General features: G+C 35.2%; 1 protein-coding gene across 4 annotated transcripts in view; it reads left to right on the plus strand.

The window, feature by feature from the left end:
- Window positions 1–12,699, plus strand: part of LOC132149626 (RNA binding protein fox-1 homolog 3-like) — a 162,557-nt gene extending 149,858 nt beyond the window's left edge. For all 4 annotated transcript variants that reach the window (XM_059559014.1, XM_059559016.1, XM_059559017.1 and 1 more), the window contains 5 exons: window positions 2,712–2,844; window positions 3,133–3,172; window positions 6,940–6,998; window positions 9,157–9,235; window positions 12,224–12,699. In XM_059559014.1, coding sequence (XP_059414997.1) covers window positions 2,712–2,844; window positions 3,133–3,172; window positions 6,940–6,998; window positions 9,157–9,235; window positions 12,224–12,268 — 356 coding nt within the window. In that variant the 3' untranslated portion in view covers window positions 12,269–12,699. The remainder of the gene's footprint in view (window positions 1–2,711; window positions 2,845–3,132; window positions 3,173–6,939; window positions 6,999–9,156; window positions 9,236–12,223) is intronic.
- Window positions 12,700–19,922: the final 7,223 nt, after the last annotated feature.

The raw sequence follows: 19,922 nt of genomic DNA on the forward strand, positions 1-19,922 counted from the left end.
TAGGTTTCAGTCGGCTAACAGATCGAGAGCTGACCGAGTAATCGAGCAGTGACACACACACACGTGCACACGGGGGTTTCTCTTCCTTTACTGCCGTCTGTTATACCAAGACTGTTTCGTCTGGAGGAAGTTCACGGTCCGTCTCAGATCTCTGCCGTCACACTCAACCCTTTAAATCCCGTGGCTCCTCTCAGGGGTGTGTGTTCCCTCGTCTGCTGCTGAGACGCTCTTTATCAGGACTAAACGCCAGCATATGTTCAGTCGGCCACAGCTACAGTCGCTAACATGCTCAGGAAAGTGTTTCTCCTCTCACTTAGAAATCAGTCCATCACCCAAAAGGAACATTTTCATCATTTATTCACACTCATGTCTCGTCCGTTCATCATTCTGAGCAGCGTGTCCACGTGTGTGTGTTGTGAGGTGTGTTTTATTGAGCTTTGTGTGTATGTTTGAGAGTATTGTAAGGTGTATGTGCGCTGATGGAAGTCTTTGTGGCGCCAGATTCTTCTTTGTTGTTTGCAACCCAAACCTTCCCATGAGCCTCTAGTGATGAGCATGAGGTAATGAGCTCAGAGAGTATCTCTGTGTCTCTGTGTTTGGCTCGGCTGATGGAAACGTAGATGCTGCAGATCTTTTCAGATGACTTTGACGAATGAAGAACTCCTAGTGATGATAATGCTAGACATTTTCTAAAAATCAATAACATATATTTACTATTTTACTTATTTATATAATTATGTAAGTAACATAAATGATAAAGATTTGTAATTATGTTAATAAGGAATAATTATATAATGTATATAGTAGTAAGTTGTGCAAATTAAGTAAATAGTGTAGTTATTTTAAATATACTAGTATTTTAAATATATAAAATATAAAAAATACAATATATAAAATTTTATATAATATATAATATTATAATATAAACTGTAGCTATAAATGTGATTATATAAATAAAATATTTATACTATTTCTATTATATGAATAGTTTAGTTATTGTAAATATTACTAAAATGAATAATATTAATATTAAATAGTATATCATTTTTAAAAGTTATGAAAACACACTTTTAGGCTCCTAAAAGCAAATGAAAAGCATGAGAAAATGATGGCGTAATGTTTATTTATTTTTTTATTCTTTTTTTAAGCTCTCATATAAGTCCAGTCTGATCTGGTCTGAAGTGTCTTAATGTAGAAGAGCTCTCTCATTGTTTCTCGGTGTTAAGGAGATAATGAAGCACTTGCTGTTGATTTGATTCATCTATGTCTGTTCCAAGCATTAAATGCCATCAAACGAGTCCTCCAGAACCCGACTGACTGTCTCCTCACCGACTGCATGTATTTTTACTTCTTCATCTCTGTTTCTGCTTTTCTGAGGGTGTTTTTCTCCCTGGTGTTTGGGCTGGTTTGGGCCTATCACCTGCTCATTATCAGCTTCATTTACATATCAACAACACTGATGTGTGTACAGCAGCAGCGTACAGAGTCCAACTGATTCTTATCTTGGTTTATGTAATAATTATTTGTTATAGATTGTTTTACACACTTGTGGGACAGATAAACATTTTTTGATGGGGTCCAAATTCTGTTTTCTACTTTTGTTGTGTGATTCATTGATAAATCCCGATAAACTTGGACAGATATATGAAGAATGAAACCATCATGATGTCATCTATTAAACTTACCAATGGTGCAGCAAACTAACAGAGCTATAGTTAGTTAAAGTATTACTGTAGTTCAGTTAAAAATATCCTGATAATTTATGTCATCCAAGATGTTCATGTCTTTCTGTCTTCAGTCGGAAAGGAATGAAGGTTTTTTTAAGGAAAAAACTTTTTCTCCATATAATGGATTTCAATGGGGACCAATGGGCTAAAGGTCCAAATAGCAGTTTTAGTGCAGCTTCAAAGAGCTCTACACGATCCCACACGATATACTTTTTAACCACGAATGCTCGTCTTGCTCTTATAACAGCTTATTCCTTGGCTGGGATCATGAGAGCCCTTTGAAGTTGTAGTAAAACTGCAAATTGGACTTTCCAAAAGTCCATTATATGGAGAAAAATCATGAAATGTTTTCCATCAAAAACCTTACATTTTCTTTTCGTCTGAAGAAAGACCGACATCTTGGATGACATGGGGGTGAGTAAATTATTTGGATTTTTTTTATTCTGAAAGTGAACTAATCCTAAATGGTAATCAAAATACATTTACTAGCCATTTAAAAAAAGAGATAAAAATATTTTTCACACTATTTAAAAAAAACCTTTAGGTGGCCAATAGAAAATGGAAAATTTAAAGTAAGAGTTGTGAAAGGAAAATATTCTTTTGGGTGGCCATTACACTTGGAAAAATTGCATTTTGCTGGTAAATAAAATGGGTAAGAATGAGAAAATAATGTTTAAAAAATATTTTGGATGCAAAATAAAATGAGTAAATACAAGCCAAAAAAAAAATTGGGGACACATGCCATATCTAGAGACCAAATCATACAGATGTGTGGGCACAAGACAGGAAAAAACACCTGGCAAGGAAACAGACTATCCTTGCAACACTTTAGCAACATGACAGTGAGTTTTGCAAATGCACTCAGCACTCAGAATGTCTTTATACATTGTGTTGTGTCATAGAGCCAGGTTCACTTCATCTGCAGTACTATGCGTCCTGATAAACAGCAGGAGTTGCTGATGTTCAGTATGTCTGTGTTTGCAGTCACAGGTTTCCCGTATCCCACAGCAGGAGCCACGGTGGCGTACAGAGGCGCTCATTTACGAGGCAGAGGTCGTGCCGTTTACAACACCTTCCGTACGGCTCCTCCTCCTCCACCCATCCCAGCGTACGGCGCGTGAGTCTCACCCATAACAGTCATCTGCCGCTCAGGCTTTATGAGCAAATATTGATCTGTGCTATAGTAATTAAATGAACTGCTACATAATTAATGCAAGTAAATTATAATCGATTGACAGCTTGTATTTGGATGTGATGTCCTGCTTCAGTGCAACGTTTTCAGGTGCACCAAAATCATTTATTTCTCGGTCACCTGACTTTATTCTGCACCCGTCCTGATGCAGCACTTTTCATGCTCATATCTGTGATAATCAAACGCTCTCATTGTCTCTCCTCCGTCTCACAGGGTGGTGTATCAGGACGGATTCTACGGCGCGGAGATCTACGTGAGTAACTTTGTTTCTTGTGGGATGAGAGCGGAGTGTAATTCCAGTCCAGGATCTCTGGCATCGATTAAGCAATGCCTCACTTATGCCAAGAAACCTGACAACCCAATTCTAGATTCCCTTCAGTCACCACAAACTCAGAGTTTGCCAAAGGAGCAAAGCGCTCTCCATGTCTTTAAACTTCTGTACACACACACACACACACAAAACCATGCTTTCAAAACACTCATGCATTTGGCAGATGCTTTCATCCAAGACGAGTTGCATTGCATTCAAGCTATATAGGTTTTATGAGTTCGTGCATTTACTGGGAATCAAACCCATGGCCTTGGTGTTGCTAGTGAAATGCTACAGACCTGACAACTTTAACAGTTAAAAGGGAATGAAAATGGAAAACTTGACTTGTTTAAAAAGCGATATGTTGGTAAAATACAGAGGAGAGCATTTACAGAGAATGAAATGCACTCCAGGTTAGTGTTCATTTATTCTGCTGTCAGTGTTTGTGAAAAAAAGATGTATAGGAGGTGAACAATGAAAAAGACAGAAAAAAAAAGATTCTTCTGGTGGCCAATGAAATGGGTAAACATAAGGTAAAAGGTGGAAAATAATGCATTTGGTGGCCAGTAAAAATAAGAAAAACAAGATAAAGGTGGGGGGAAATTATTTTGGTCGACAATGCTGAACAATATACATTTATCGGCCAATAAAATAGGTAATTTTAGCAAAGAAAGTTCATTTTTGGTATTCAGTAAAAGCGGTAGAACAAGGGAGAAAGTGGTCATATACATTTATGGGCAAAAAATGGTAGAACATAAGAAGGTGAACTAAATACTTTTGGTGGCTAATAACATGGGTAAAAATAATCAAATCAAATAAATAAAAATCTAATAAATTACATTTGCTTGCCAATAAAATTGGTAAAAAGAAGAAACAACTGTGAAAAAGTAACATTTGATGGGCAATACAGTGGGTAAAAATAAGAAATTAATGTTAAAAGAAATTACATTTACTAGCTAATAAAACTGGTAAAAATAAGAAGTAAATGTAAAAAAGTTAAATTTGGTGGCAATAAAATGGGCAAAAATAAAGGATGAATTGTGAAAAATATACCCTTTGTGCATGGCCAATAAACGGATAAAAAAATCTTAAGATTCAACTGGATGATAAAACAAGTGAAAAAGATGAGCACACAATGAAGAAGGGACACGTGTGTGTGTGCGCGCTTGGTATTCACCAAATGTCCCCACAAGTAATACCTGTATATTTTGACCTTGTGGAGACATTGTATGGTCCCCATGAGGAAACAAGCTTATAAATCATACAGAAATGAAGGTTTCTGAAAATCTAAAATAGCAGAAAGTTTTCTGTGGAGGGCAGGTTTAGGGTAAGGGGATAGAAAATACAGTTTGTACAGTATAAAAACCATTACGCATATGGAATGAATCCACAAAAATTGGAAATGTGCGTGCGTGCGTGCGTGCGTGCGTGCTTGTGTGTGTGTGTGTGTGTGTGTGTTTGAGTGGTTTGTTCATTGGTGGCTGTGGACCCTCAGTAGTAAGCATTTTGTGGTTGGTTCGCAGTGAGTCACTGATAAGGTGAAGTGGCTTCAGATAAATGGATTCATCTTCCCACCAGCACTGTTCTTCACACACACACACACACACACACACACATCTGTGTCACCCTGATAGTGACACACTGACCCGCAGGAGAACACACATATGCGCACATCTCTCTTTCGCGTTCATTCTCTGCTCTCAGCTTATCTGCTCACTTTAATTTTTTTTATTTTTATTCTGTTCTTTATTTTATTTTGTGAACTGATTTTATTCAAATGAGAGTCTGTGTGGAATATACTGATATTTTTGGACGCTAGTGGCTTATAAATGGTTAGATTGCTTTTCTCTTTCATTTTAATTACTCCTTTGTCTTTTCAGATTTCACTTCTGTTTTCTCTTCTGTTATTTTACTTGTTTCTTCTATTTTCTATCTTTTGTCTCTTTCTTTTCTCCTCTCTTGTTTCTTTTCCCTTTCTTTTCTCTTCTCTTCCTCTCCTCACTTCTCATGTTTTCTCCTCTCTTTATTCTCTCATCTTCAGCAGTGTGGTCTGTTATATTTAGTGTCCTGATAAAGGCATGTTCTGTGTATTGGGCCAGAGGTCCTGACAGTCTGATTTATTACCCCGTGTGTTTGCAGGCGGGGGCTCCAATCAGCGCAGTCCCGCAGGAAGTTCACCACGCCTGCTCCTCCTCACTTCCTGTCCCCAGGGGAGGGGTCACATGACCTTGCAATCCCCCGCTCAACCTCTAACCTGATTTCATTTCGTTTTCACTCACAAACTTCTTCAGATTCAAATTGTTTTCCGAGTGATGGGAAACCCAGACCATCCCGTAGCGTTCGAGAGTCCCTGTGTGCTCGTTTCAGTAACGCACAAGCTGTTCTGTGCTGACTGTCTCAAATTCTCCACTCAATAAACTTCTTGTGCACGATTTAAACACAACACACATTATCAGTGTAAGCCTTCCACACTCAGCATCCCAAATATGAATCACCAGCGTTATCATGTGTCGCAGCGCCCCCCAGTGGCACGGCGCGCTCGCTCGTTCATGGCCGCTGTATGTTTGTCGGGCCAGAGAATGTGAAACAGCGTCTGTTCTCGTTCTGACGCTCTGATTAATGTGTGTTATTAGCGATCTGCCTACAGACAAATGAGCTCGACTCCACCTCAGAGTCTCTGCTGATTATGATACAAGCGGCAAATCTACCAAATCTGCTCTGTTTTCGAGAAAAACCAAGAACAAAGACAGATGTGTTTCAAAACCTACAAAGACAGCATCTGAAGATGCTGTACAGATACTAGGCTGCAGAATTAACCCTGTAAAAAGTTTTTTTTTTTTTTTTTTTAAATGCAAGAGTTTATTGAACCTTTAGACAAAATGTTTTTAAGTGTGCGTATGTGGTTTTTGTTGGGTATCATATTTGACATATCAAGCTTTTCTGGCTCATATAGTCTGATATAGTGAGAATAGATGGGGAGAAAAAAAAGAAAAGATCAGTTTTATTCAGAGGCCCAAACTGAGCAAAGATATGCAATTTGATGCTGAAAATGATGTAATTCGGATTTCTGTCCCTCTATATGTGTAAATAATATGTCTTAGAAATATGATATTTAAATGCTTAGTTTGGTAAGCAAAACACATAATGCAATACAATGGTGACTGAGAGTTTGAACAAATAAACATCCCTTTAAAGATGAGATTTGAGATGTTTTGGAGTCTTGTGAAGATCATTCCTCCACTGAGGAACAGTGAAAGTAAAGTTTCTGGAAACAAACACTCCTTGAAAACCTGATGATCAGATTTGAGACTCACATTTCAACATTTCTTTCTGTTTTTATATATATATATATATATATATATATATATATATATATATATATATATATATATATATATATATATATATGCATAAATAATCATGTAAACCTAAGCTGCTTCAGTCCAGTAAGTTTCATCTGGAAATATTACTAACAATATCAAAGTTATTGTTACGTTTACTTTATTAAAATCAGTAAAGATTTGGCTGCAAAACGACATGTGATGCATGAGATAAAGGTGGACTTTTGTACCACAATATTTTTTGTGTGTGCTGCTCACTGGGTTTGTGTAACAGGTAGTTGGTGTACGTCTGTTTGTGTGATATAAGTGATAGTTTTGTTGATATTTGTCTGTTTTGTGTTGATCTTTTTGTCATTTTTGTGTTTGCAGGGTGGATATGCAGCTTACAGATATACTCAGCCTGCAACAGCTACAGCGTACAGTGACAGGTACAAGTTCATACACACATGCAGTGTTGCATAACATGATAATAACATTTATTATGACACAAATTCATGCATGCATTTCAAATTTTTAAGATAAAAAATATATTTTTTGGGAGGGGGGGTAGATGGGCTCTGCTGCATCCATAGGTGGATAGACCTCCTCATTCCGACAAAACTTTGACTCTGGAACCATTGCTGTCCATCAAATCTTTTGTTAAATAATTGAGAATATGTAAAAAGTCTACTTTTGCAAACTAGTCCTAGGTTTTTAGCTCCAAAAAAACACTGCAGTAAAATGCTCTGGACGTAATATCACTGCACCTGCTGAACACATGGTACGGCAGAAAAGTTCCTTGATTATTACGCTGGAATGAGAGAATAGTTTCTAGCCATATCGGTCTATAAAAGTGCAACTTTTCATTTTCCATCTGTCTTCGTACATGATGTAACTACAGAAAAGTCAAGTTTTAATGATGAAAAATATAGAAACTATTTGGTCATTTTTGAGCGAGATGCTAACGGTCTAATCAGATTCAATGAGCTATGCTAAGCTACAGCTAAAGTGCTACCATCAGACCCAGAGATTGGCTGAATTGATTCAAAAACGGTACAACACAACTGTTTCACTCTAGGGGAGTTGGAAAAAGAGATTATTTTCAAAAATAGTGGAGTGCTCCTTTAATTCGCTTTTATTTCAGTTATAGTAATTTTAGTGCTTACATTTATTTCTCTACAACAACTTTCAAATTGTTATTTAAGTTTTTCCATCTAATTTATTTCAGCTTTATTTCACATGAGGAGAAAATAAAATACAGCCAGGGTCTGTATAGCGAGTGAGTGTGGCTGCAATTTGCTAATGAGGAACTTGATTCAAGACCCGTCAACGAAACCAAGTCACCATTTTAATATGCAGTTTTGCTTTGCAAGCAAATTTGTTTTAAAGGATGTTTCGATATATTCACTTTGAAACAAGACAATAATACTGATTATACAGATTAATGAAATGTTTTGGCTTTGCTGAAGTCAGTGTTGTGCTTTCAAAGCAGGTTTCTTGCCAATCCAGACTGAGTCAGCACACTTTATGTCCAGTTTCACACACACACACACACACACATAGACATTAAAGTGTATCTATTACGGTAAAGCTGGCCTTTTCTCTCTCACCCTCCATTGGTCTGCTGGAGTTGTTGCCCGCAGCCAAGGGCTTGTGTTTTCTTATCTGCTGTCTGCAGACCTTCATTTGCAAGCTATATGGAGAAGAAGCAGAAGAGAGTGGATTATGTGCAATATATAAATGAAAGGAAATGACACGTGTTGTCCGTCCTGTGGAGGATTCGTTCCAAAAAAATGAACACTAGTTCTCACACATTTTGATAACAGGAGCAGAATATTGGTTGATAAAGGCTTATTTTGTTTTGCAATACTATGTTATGACCTCAAAAGGCTTTTATCATAGTGCCTGGAACATAAACTTAAACATTTTGAGGTTTGCATCACATAATCAGCTTCATTTGTATGGCTTTTCTGACGTATGGAACTTGCACTGCACTTGTGATACGAATCATGATAAAGACATGTGAAAGTGAGCTAAAATGTCATGGTTGCAATTATTTATATACTATCGTTAAATTTTTTCATATTTTGGGAATTTATTAGTAGATTTTTTTATTTAATTATTATTATTTTTATTTTATTTTTCATTTTTAGTTTGCATCATTTTGTTAATTGGTATATATTTCAGTTTAGTTTTAGTAACTGCACACCAGTTCTCACACCAAGTCAGAAAATGTTGATATAAATTTATATACTGTACCAAAAGTTCAAACTGGGCTTGGAGAGAATAATTTTGGTGCATATAGTGTTTTTTTAATTATATGATTTATTAATATTTTAAAATGGCTTTAATTGTTAATTATTTTAGCATGAATGAATTTGTTTTTATTTTATTGTTTAATGCATTTTTTGGTTTAGTAATTAGACTAAGTATTCACACTAAGTGTGAAATTTTGGTGAAGCTTCTTTGTGCAAAAAGTAAAAAGATTCCTACCAAACTTGGTGAAAATATTTTTTGTGTATACATTGTATTTTGATTGGATATTTTATATTTACAAATGCCATTTCATAAGTGTGTACATGTCTTATAGCATCTCTTTTTTTGCAGTTATGGGAGAGTCTATGCAACTACTGACCCATATCACCACACCATCGGCCCGGCAGCTACTTACAGCGTGGGGACCATGGTAAGATAAACCACTGTTATAGATCCAGAAGAGTCAAAAACAACATGCAAGTGTATTGTGCACTTTGTTAGGATTGCATTAAGAACTGTTTTCCACCTTTATTGTCCACCACATATGTGCCAGGTGTGTTTCTGTGAGTGGTTTTTTCATGACACGCTTCCTGACGAGAGGAAGTCAGTCGGTTAATGTCTGTTTTTAGCTAGCGTTTGCAGCTAACATCAAAGATGAAGGCACTAATGGGCCGTCAGAGTGAAGAGAGCTCGTCTCTTCTCCACTGCGTCGTTTGCTCTCTATTTCCCCTAAATTAACGAGCATGTAACGCATGCAGCAGTGTGCCGTGGGACAGATTTGACTAAAGGAGACGACAGAGGATGGTTTATTTCCAACCCCCTCTCTATCAGAAAGAAAAAAAATGACTCTTGTTTGGCACTCCAGAATGCATGCAATTTCTCAATGACAAGGATGTCAACAAAACACATTAAAATGAAATAAGAAAGAAAAAAGAAGCAGTAGTAAACAGTTCCCCCGGTGCAGCTGCTAGCTAAAAGCTTTCATTAATTAAGACGCTTTGTTTGAGACTCCCTTCTTTTACTTAATTAAGACTGTGCTTGTACGATTTTCTTTAATTCCTGCTTCCCTGCAAATTTCCTTCCTTGTTTCTTCATTAACAGTGAGAAAAATGAGCCCATCACGGAGCCGAGAAGCCCCATCAGTGGCTCCGTTCCAAAACATAGTGAGCCGCCTGTCAGAGACTGTGTTCTTGCAATGAAAACTGCTATAGAGCACAGTTTACTACTTTTGTCTTGATACAGCACCTTTAAAAACGTGTTAATACTCTATTTTATTAATTAGTATGACAATTATTTGTTTGTTTGTTTGAAAATAATCTCAAACATTTTGGATGGATATTTTTGTTGCAATGCATTCTGGGATTTTTTTATAATAATAATAATAATAATAATGTTAATATAATAAGTAAAAGGTTAATATAAAAATAAACTAATAAAATGACAACAGTTATCTGCCTTTCAGTCTGAATAGGTTGTATTTTTCTTACCCCAATGACAGACATTTTTATCACTTAAGTTTTAATTGTTGTCATGCATTTCAAGTATATGCATCTTGATCAGTATTATTATTAAGTAAACGTTTTAAAAATGGTTTTTGATCATTAAAATAAAGCTGAAATGAAATTAAAATATTAGATGAAATGATTAAACATAAAAATAAAGTAAAAAAAAGTTCTAAAATCACTAAAACTAAAACAGAAATAACAATAAGTACACAAGTAATACTAAACTACCACTGGTCTTGATTTAAGAATGTTTAGATATTCTTCTATAAAATAATAAGACAAAAATAAATTAAATAAAAAATAAAAAAAAAAATATATATATATATATATATATATAATTTTTTTTTTTTTTTTTTTTTTTTGCAGCTGACGGTTTATTACAATTTTGCAAAAAGATAAGAAGTTCCTTCTGAAGTGCCTCTGTATTGTTTTAGAATGCTTTTGGAGCTCACTAGGTTTTGGAACAGATCCCAACTTGTCTTTTTAGATTTACAGTATTTGTGTGTGTGTTTTAGAACTGATGTGGAAGAACCTGAGAACGCTGATTTACAGAGCAATGATCCCTCATCTGTCAGAGAGAGAGCACTTTAGTTTTCGGTTCTTTCATCATAACTGATTAACGCGTCAGCGCGAGATGGGAGAGCTTTCACTTTTAAAATTTCTTTAATAATTAGTTCCTCTGAGGTTGCACTCAATTCTCTTTGCTGGTTTTCTCAGCGTCATGGAATTGCAGAAGGCTTCCTCACAGACCAGCGAGTGGGTTTCCCCTTAAATTAGCAAGAATTATCCTTTGAAGGTGTCTGCTTTCTGGAGTAAATTACACGCATGGTCTGGTATCGCTGGGCGTGTTAGAAGATGATCACTCGTACTCAGCTCCTGCAAGCTTTCTGCATGCAAAACTTTAAAGAAAATAATTTTACACGCTTTTGAACACCATCAGCATTAATTTGATGCATAGTAGATCTATAATGCTTTCAAAGGCGACCGATGGCATTTCTGCACAATGCATGCAGACTGAGCACTAGTGAAGATGCTAGTTAGTGACTCTATAATGAGGTACCAAAAAAAGCATGCCAGTCTCTTCATGGGTTGCATGACCCCTTGATCTCACCATTGTTAAACTTAAGTTTTGAGAAGTTCTCAGAGTTCATCAGCATTAGTGAACACACACACACACACACACACACACCATGAAAGGAATAGTTCATGGAAAAATTTAAATTTGCTGAACATTTTGTCACCCTCAGGACATCTAAGATGGAGACGAGTTTGTTTCTTCATGGAAACAGTTTTTGAGAAATGCATTACATCACTTGCTCACCAATGGATGCTCAGCAGTGAATGGGTGCCGTCAGAATGAAAGTCCAAGCATTTTATAAAAACATCACAATAATCTACAAGTAATCCACACCACTCCAGATCATCAGTTAATGTCTTGAGAAGTAAAAAGTGCACATTAAAATGTTTCATGCATCTAATAGTACTGCATTTCAAATGGCAAAAATGAATGCATGTCTAAAGTAAAACACAGCGGGTGGAAGCATACACTGTCAATTCATGCGCAGCTTGTCTCAAAGCACAAATTCTGTGCAACGAAGCCCACCGCATCTCTAGCACACACACAGGCCATTTGCGTGGAAAAACCCAAGCTCAGAATCAATTCTGAAATATTCAGAATCTGTTCAGAATCACTGGAGAGGGAATTGTGATTGAGAATCTATTTTTTTCTCTCCAACATTATATATTTCTCCAAATCTGTTCTACTAAAACTAAACATTTGTTTTTTAAATGAACTGTTCCTTTAAATTAGTGCCCGAATTCTAAAGGAAGGAAATTTGAGAAGCAGGAATTCCGTGGTTGCCGTGACCACCAGCTTGACTCTGATTGGTGCTCTGTCATCTTTGATGTTGCAGGCGAGCCTGTACAGAGGAGGCTACAGCCGCTTCACGCCCTACTAGAGAGACTAAACCTCTGATTACCCAAACTAACACAAAACTATAGACTCCTTCTGCTACATGGAGTGTGATTTCAAACTAAATGCTTCCAGGTTACCCTTTGACCTCATCCCGACAACATTCTCTCAAATGGACGTTGTGGAAATCAATGGGGAAATCAGAAGAGCAGCTCATAAATGTGGAGTTGATGTCTGATTTTTAGACTTTTTTTTTAATGTCTGTTTTTGCATTTGTGTTTGGTCTGCTAAAGCAAGGACAGTATGTTAAAATGCGTTTTAAAATAGGAAGAGTGTGAACTATGTAGTCCTTTAGATGTTTGTTTTTTAGTATTTATCATTTTGTTATGTATACAGTATAAGCTGCTAGTGTGAATTCAGACATGAGAAACAAATATTTCAGGACTCTATTCCACTTTTCTCTTAATACAAAACCACCCCAGATATCGCCAGCATACTCAGTGTTTGCTGTTCTTGTTCAGTTCCTGGGGTTTTATTTGAAGGGTTTCTATGCATGTTGTTTCGGAGATGAGAGGACTCATCATGTGTTCGGCCCTCTCTCGTTTGCACTAACAGATTTACCTCTGTACAGAGCGGACAGGTTTAACTCACGCTAACTAATGCTGAATGAATGTGTGAGTGCTTGTACATTAACATAAAATATCGAACCATAATTTCATATATGGAAATACTACATGAAGAGTCAACATAGAGACTTTGGGAGCAATATGTAGAGAGAGAGGAGATTTTAAAAGCAAGAAGAAATAATTAGATTGATGAAAATATAAGGAAACTTCTTAAGACATGGTGGGATTTCAAGAGATGTGAAATTTAAAGAGAAATGTAAAAATATTAATAAATAGACTTATTAAAATACATAAGGAGACATGGGGAGATTGAAGGAGATATATAGAGAAATTTTAAAAAATATAGAAATTATTTAATGAGACATAGGCAGATTTAAGGAGAAAAATAGAGAAACTGAAAAGAAATTAATTATTACGCTTAAGAAAATATGTAAGGAGTCATGGAGCAGTTTAAGTGGACATATAAAGATTTAAGGGAACGTGAGAAATAGTTACATTTAAGGCAAGACACTGCAGGAAAAAACTAAAAAACAAATCAATGTTTTATTCCACTGTTCAATTTTGAGATTTTGGGCTATTTTGCTTTGAGAAAAAAACATCCAAAATATATATTTAAGTGTTTATTTTATTACACGTTTTAGATTTGCATCTGTAGATAAATCTTACAATATATATATTTAAATCTGATTCCTTAAAAGTTTTTTTTTCTCTTTAGTTTTACCTACAACAAACTTAACAGTTTCATTCCTCTATTTTCTGAAGGTTTTTTGTGAGGGTTTTTTCAGATATCATTCGCTTGATTTTATTATTGCACTACAACTATTTAGATCTGTAGATTTCAATTATAATACACATCTTTAATGGCATTTTTCACAAAATGAATTAGTTTTTCCACTTCAGTAGAACTTAAATATACTACATTTTAGAGTTTTATTTCTATCAATATTCTGAACGGTTTTACAGAAATGTTTGTCCATGTACATAATTTGCTTGATTTTATTATCGTGCTTTATTTGCATCTAGATTTAAATTACAATACATAAAATAAATTTTTCAAAATTAGTTTGTTTCTCCAATTCAGCAGCACTCACATACACCATGTTTTACACTTTCATTCCTAGCTATATTCTGAAGGTTTTTAAAGAGGAGTTTGTTCATATATCATTTGCACTGATATTACATTTTATTCCTAAAAACATGATGAAAATGTCTTTTTTTCTGGCTGTTGACGGTATTTTCTAATTTATGATAAAAAGAGATATCAAAAATCCCTTCTGTAAAAACCTTCAGATCTAGTGTGTTAACAAAGTCAAACTACATTTTTTAACCTGGCTTTATCCAGTGCTCAGATTGATTCTCTGGCATTTTTGCATATTTAATTAAAAAACGTCTCATTTGTGTATTTAAACATAACATTTCTGAAAACTTGTAATACAGCACAGTTTTCTTAATGTACTGTATTTATGATTAAATATTAGCTCCAATTTTAACTCTGTTCACCCGTAGAGTCTTGCTTTAAAACATACTGAGACACAGTGAGGCTTAAAGAATCAAAGGAAAGTATAAAGAAAGCTAAAGAGACATGAGGAGAGCAGCATCAGATGTCATGAGAAGGTCCTGCAATCTGAATGCATTAATGATTGAATGTGAATCAGTTCAGACGTAATGTTTCTACCTCACTGATTCAAATGCAAAACATTGATAGAGACCTTCAGTAGTGCGACATTTGTAAGAATTAAGATGGAAACTCTCAAGATCACATCCCTGAGCTCATGTTATTATGCTTAGGATGGAAATTCATCTCCCATGTGCCGTAAAATGTCATTTGATTAACATAATTAGGGCTATATCCTTAAAGTGTAAGTTTAAACTTAACTTTGAGTCATGTGATTCATGCAAAAGGGCCTTTATGCTTAAAATAAGTGTAGTTAACAATGTTTACACACAAACATATTAGCAAAATCTTTAAGGACATTTCCTTTTTTCCCAAATCTGCTGCAGATTTTTTTCTTTCTCTTAGGCCCCGTCCACACGGAGATGCTTTTAGCTGTATACGCATTAATGTTGTATCGTATAGGCGTTTCGTCCACATGGATCTGGTGTTTTGGGAGAGTTCATTTTTTGAAAACGGGTCCCAGATTGGATGAATCTGATAACGCTGTCCTTGTGTTTTTGTGTAGACAGTGAATTTGTATATTTTCTGAAACGATGACGCCATCAGCCAATGTCTGGGCGCCAATTGGACACCATTACGTCACATAACAACCAAAACATGAACAAACACTGAACAATTGTCTTTTTATTGAAAAACATTAAATAAAACATTAACACAGATTAATAAACATTGTGTTTCATGCTCGTTTGTATACCGTGTGCAAGGTTTATGCGCATAGTCTTCTTCTCTGGTTTTAGTGTATCTCTGTGGCAGAATTACAGCGCCACATACTGGTCTGGCATGTATACTACATCGTTTTGTGTCTGTTTTGTGTTTTCGTGTGGATGCAGATATTTCTTGAGACAAGGATAAAAAAAAAGAGTGGATAGGCAAAGCTCTGGCTTCGTGTGGACATAGCCTTAAAGTCAGAGTCACATTCATTTATAACTTTTCTCTTATGGGACTTGGTTTGCTGTTTTGAGAGAGCTCTTGTCATTTTTCATTGTGTAACAATTGCATCTCTAATTGCAGTTGCATCTTCTCTGAAGGGAAAGTGTGTGAGAATAGTTTACACATTTTATTGCACTGAATTGCAGTATATGTAAGTCTCCAGCAGCCAGCTGCTCTCTGTATCTCCTGTGCTTTTATTCTGCTTTGACCTGTTAATGCTGCCGATGTTCAACCAGAAAGAGCCTCTGTGGATGTGAAAGATGTGATTTGTTGTTTTATTTCCACTGTGTCGACTTGCATTAATGTACAAAGAACCAGCAGATGGTAAACTATACATGTGTATATATATATATATATATTTGCTTATTGTTTTAATGCATTAAGTACATGAGGGAGACCTTTTAATGTGTTGCATAATTATTCTGCAGCTCATAAAGTCGACACATCAGCACAAGGATTGATTTGATTATTACTCGCATCTATGAAGTCTTCAGGTCTCGACTCATTCAGGCCAGCATGTTTACCTGCTGTTTGAGCAAAAAAAGATCAAATAAAAGACACTTAGTGTTGGGGGGAAAAAAAGGACAAAAAGCAAAAAAGTTTGTAAATACACTTATATGTATACTTCATAAATATTTTGTTTCAATACACATGTATAATGGATTTAATGTACGTCTGACATGTTTTATTCTTTAAACTCCATGTAATTTATTTTCATTTACTTTTGTCTGAGAGTTTCGTCAAAAGTACTTTGGTTTGATGTATTCAACACTGTATATGATATGAACTTTTTGCATATGAAAATATTTGATGTTTATATATACGAGTTCATTATAATTCATGAATATGTCTACATAAAATAAAGAGGTTACATGCGCTGGGGTCTCTTCCCTTGTGTGTGTGTGTATAAAATACAGCGGCTCCGCATTTAAGAAATGTTGTGCTTACAAAATGTTTCTCCATGAAAACTGAAATGTCACACTCATATTTAAAAACTGATGTTGTGCCATGCATGTTTGATGACTTAAGGCATTGTTTACTGTCAATAACTTTAATTTTCCTAAAACTGAAATGATATCATCTGAAACCAACAAGCACCAATGAATAAATTCTTATCTGCTTTTGCTTTTTCAGTAAATACAGCAGAAGAAAAAAAACTATGAGAGAGAGCGAGATCAGTACTGAGCACTTCAGGAAAGCAAGGACCATCATGAGAAAAGCAAATCTAGAGAAAACCGGAGGAGAACGAAGATAAGTGCCAGCCGAGAACATAAAGAACGAGAATACAAACAGATGGAGAGAAAGAAAACACATTCAGAAACATTTTATTTTTCTATATGTTCGCGTTCATGGATGGAGCACAGGCGTGTGTGCATCTCAGAGTAAGCTGACGCTGATATGACTGTGATATGATCCTCATGCTATGGCCCCGCCCACAGCATCATCCACCAATCAGAAAGCGGTATATGACAGAGGAGCCAAAACAAGCCGAATGCTTCATGACTAATGAGTCGTCGTGTGCGCTGTGATTGGTCATCCATTCACTCGTTTCTTGTGGAGACATGTCGTCACTCTGCTTACAGAATCGATTCATCCTTTGTGGGTGGAGCTGCTCATTCACTTCCTGTTGCTGATGTCATGACCGATGTGATTGGCCACGCTGCTGACCAACTTCCTGTGGTGTTCCTGGGTAGGGCTCTGAAACTAAAGATGTCAAATACTGATCAGTGTTGTCTGGCGGTGGAGTATGTTGGTGTTGGTTCAGAGGGGGCGGAGCAAAAGATTTAAGATTTACTAAGGTTTATATAAGAATGATTTTATGGACCGTTTACACTGATATTCATTCTTAGCTCTTGTTTTATTAAGAATTTTATTACAGTGTCAAGCAACTCTGTCAAGTTGGCATCAAATAAAAAAGTTGCACAACGTTAAAAACCGTGGCACTCATGCGAGACTATGCAAAGATGCGAGCGCAACGGTCATACACGTTATTGCATTAGAAAAGTATTGCATTGGATTGAAAAAATGCATTCTGTGTGAAGAGCCCCTTAGACTATTTACCAAGTCAAATACAGTCCCACTCAGAATAATGAGATTTGATCATGTTTATTATATTAGTCTTATCTGCTTATACCAAGTCTGTATTTACATGATCATAAAATACATATAATACTGATAACACTAATATTGTGAAATATCATTACAATTTAAAAGAACTGTTTTAAATAAAAATAATTTTTTTAATATCATTTAAATTAAAAAATTTTTTTACAACATATTCAAATAGAAAACAATTCGTTTAAATGGTAATTATATTTCACTTTTTTTTTACAGTTTTTACTGTATTTCTTATCGAATAAATGCCGCCTTGATGAGCAGAAGAGACAAATTTTCAAAAGCACTGAAAACGTTAAAAAGATTACCATTTAAAAGTTGCTAATGTAATGATATATGCATTTTGTTTATGTTTCTTTTACTTTATTTGCTTAATTTAAATTTAATTAATTTCTATTATTTTGATGTGTCTCAGCAAAGTAAGAGTTGTCGATTTCTGCATGAGTTTCCATGTTTACCATTACAGTGCCACGTGTATGAAACATGAGTGGAATGAATGTCTATGTAAATAATTTTTAATATTTATTCAACAATTTATGCAAAAAAAAGGCTTTGCATTTACACCTAAACACAAAGTGATGCTCCTCCCGTTCGGGGCAGACAAAGATGTCGATCAGTGATTTATGCTCATACGAAACTCACTTGACAGAAGCGCTAGATTACGATGTTTACTCTTAAACCAGGGGACAAACTTCCAGCCAAAATGAACTGAACCACAAATGTAGTATCTAGTATTTAACTTAGGAGAAAAAAGTATAGTATTATTCATTGAATTATCATAGTGCTATATGACAAATATATCCACACGTTTATCTACACCTACATTAAATGCTTCCTTTAAACGATGTTTTACACAAACAGTGACTGTTAACCTGTTCTCTGGTAAGTTTTGTCAGCTGTATGAAGTATTTCTGGGGTTTGATACGCCTGCGGGTGCGAGGGAGGGAGGGAGGGAACAGACAGAACTTTATTTGGGGAAAGGCTTGAAATGTTAAAGCACTTTTTCCCTTCCCACATGTTTTCAAGAATGTATTGATATACGTTTAGAGTGTAACAGTAGTTGTATTTGTACAAACGTAACATTTATTATCGGGCTGACGGGTTGAGAACAGGAGCTGTGTGTGTGTGTGTTTCTGAGAGTGTGTGATGTGTATCTTATTCTGTTTTAATCCATTTTATCCTGTTTTAATTTGACTACTATTGTGTTAATATTAAGCTTCTTATATTTGCAGCTCTAAACGCCCTACAGAAACCCTTGGCATGATTAGTGTTTAATTGGGATGTTATTTAGTCCTTTTAATCAACAGTTTTATTTATCTAACCGAACCTTTAGAGAAATTTCTTTATAAGTGCATCTACATTTCTACAAAACTTAGACTTGAACTTATTGAATAAGCAAGCAGAACATTAGCAAAGGCACTTTATATGCAAAATGAAATCAGATTCATGGATTTATCCGAGAGTGCTTTTATGACTTTTATATTTGGTTTTATGACTTAAGAACACTTAAAGGTTTACATTTAATGATTATTAAACAGCTTACATCAGGGATTCCCAAACTTTTTATTTTTTATTTTATTGGTTAATATTTTAATAATTTAACAACACACTCACATGTTCATAGGTCTCCAGTGTTGATTAATGGTCACATGACATGCAGGTAAACAAATCAAACTTTTCCTTTGTTTAGTAAGTGGTTCATTTTTATGGTTTTTATTTTCAAAATATTTATTGATTTTACTTTGACATTTCTATGATTTAATTATTAGCTTTTCATTGCAGTTCCCTGACGAATCCCCCGGGGTTTTGCAAACACAAGTTTAGACCAGTAAAGAGGTTAACACTTTAGCCATTTTATTATTATTATTATAATTATTATATATATTTTTTATACAGTTTTTATTAAACTTTTTGTTTTTATATTGTTTAAACATGTATTTATTTATTTACCTGTATTTCATTTTTTTTTTTCATTCTCATTTTTCCTATTTTTCTTTTATGTTTTACTTTCAGTTCATATGTATATATATATATATATATATATATATATATATATAATTTAAAGTACTGGAAGTGGTTTCAGTTTGTTTAATAACCCTAATCTGGATCACTCATCATTCATGAAGTTCTATGCATCTCCATCCCATGTCTGTTTGTTTATTATACTTTATATTATTAATAATTTTGCACATCTCAAAAATCAACAGGAAAAATAGAGGTTTTTCCGGTTCTGCTTGAACTGGTAAGCTGACACACTTTTCATGTATCCTACATCATAATTCACTTCAGACATCACTGCACCTCATACATCTACACCCAGGCTGAAGGAGGAGCTGTGTGTGTGAAAAGTCTGG

This window comes from Carassius carassius, chromosome 9 (genome assembly GCF_963082965.1).
Source record: "Carassius carassius chromosome 9, fCarCar2.1, whole genome shotgun sequence".
Classification (NCBI taxonomy): Eukaryota; Metazoa; Chordata; class Actinopteri; order Cypriniformes; family Cyprinidae; genus Carassius; species Carassius carassius.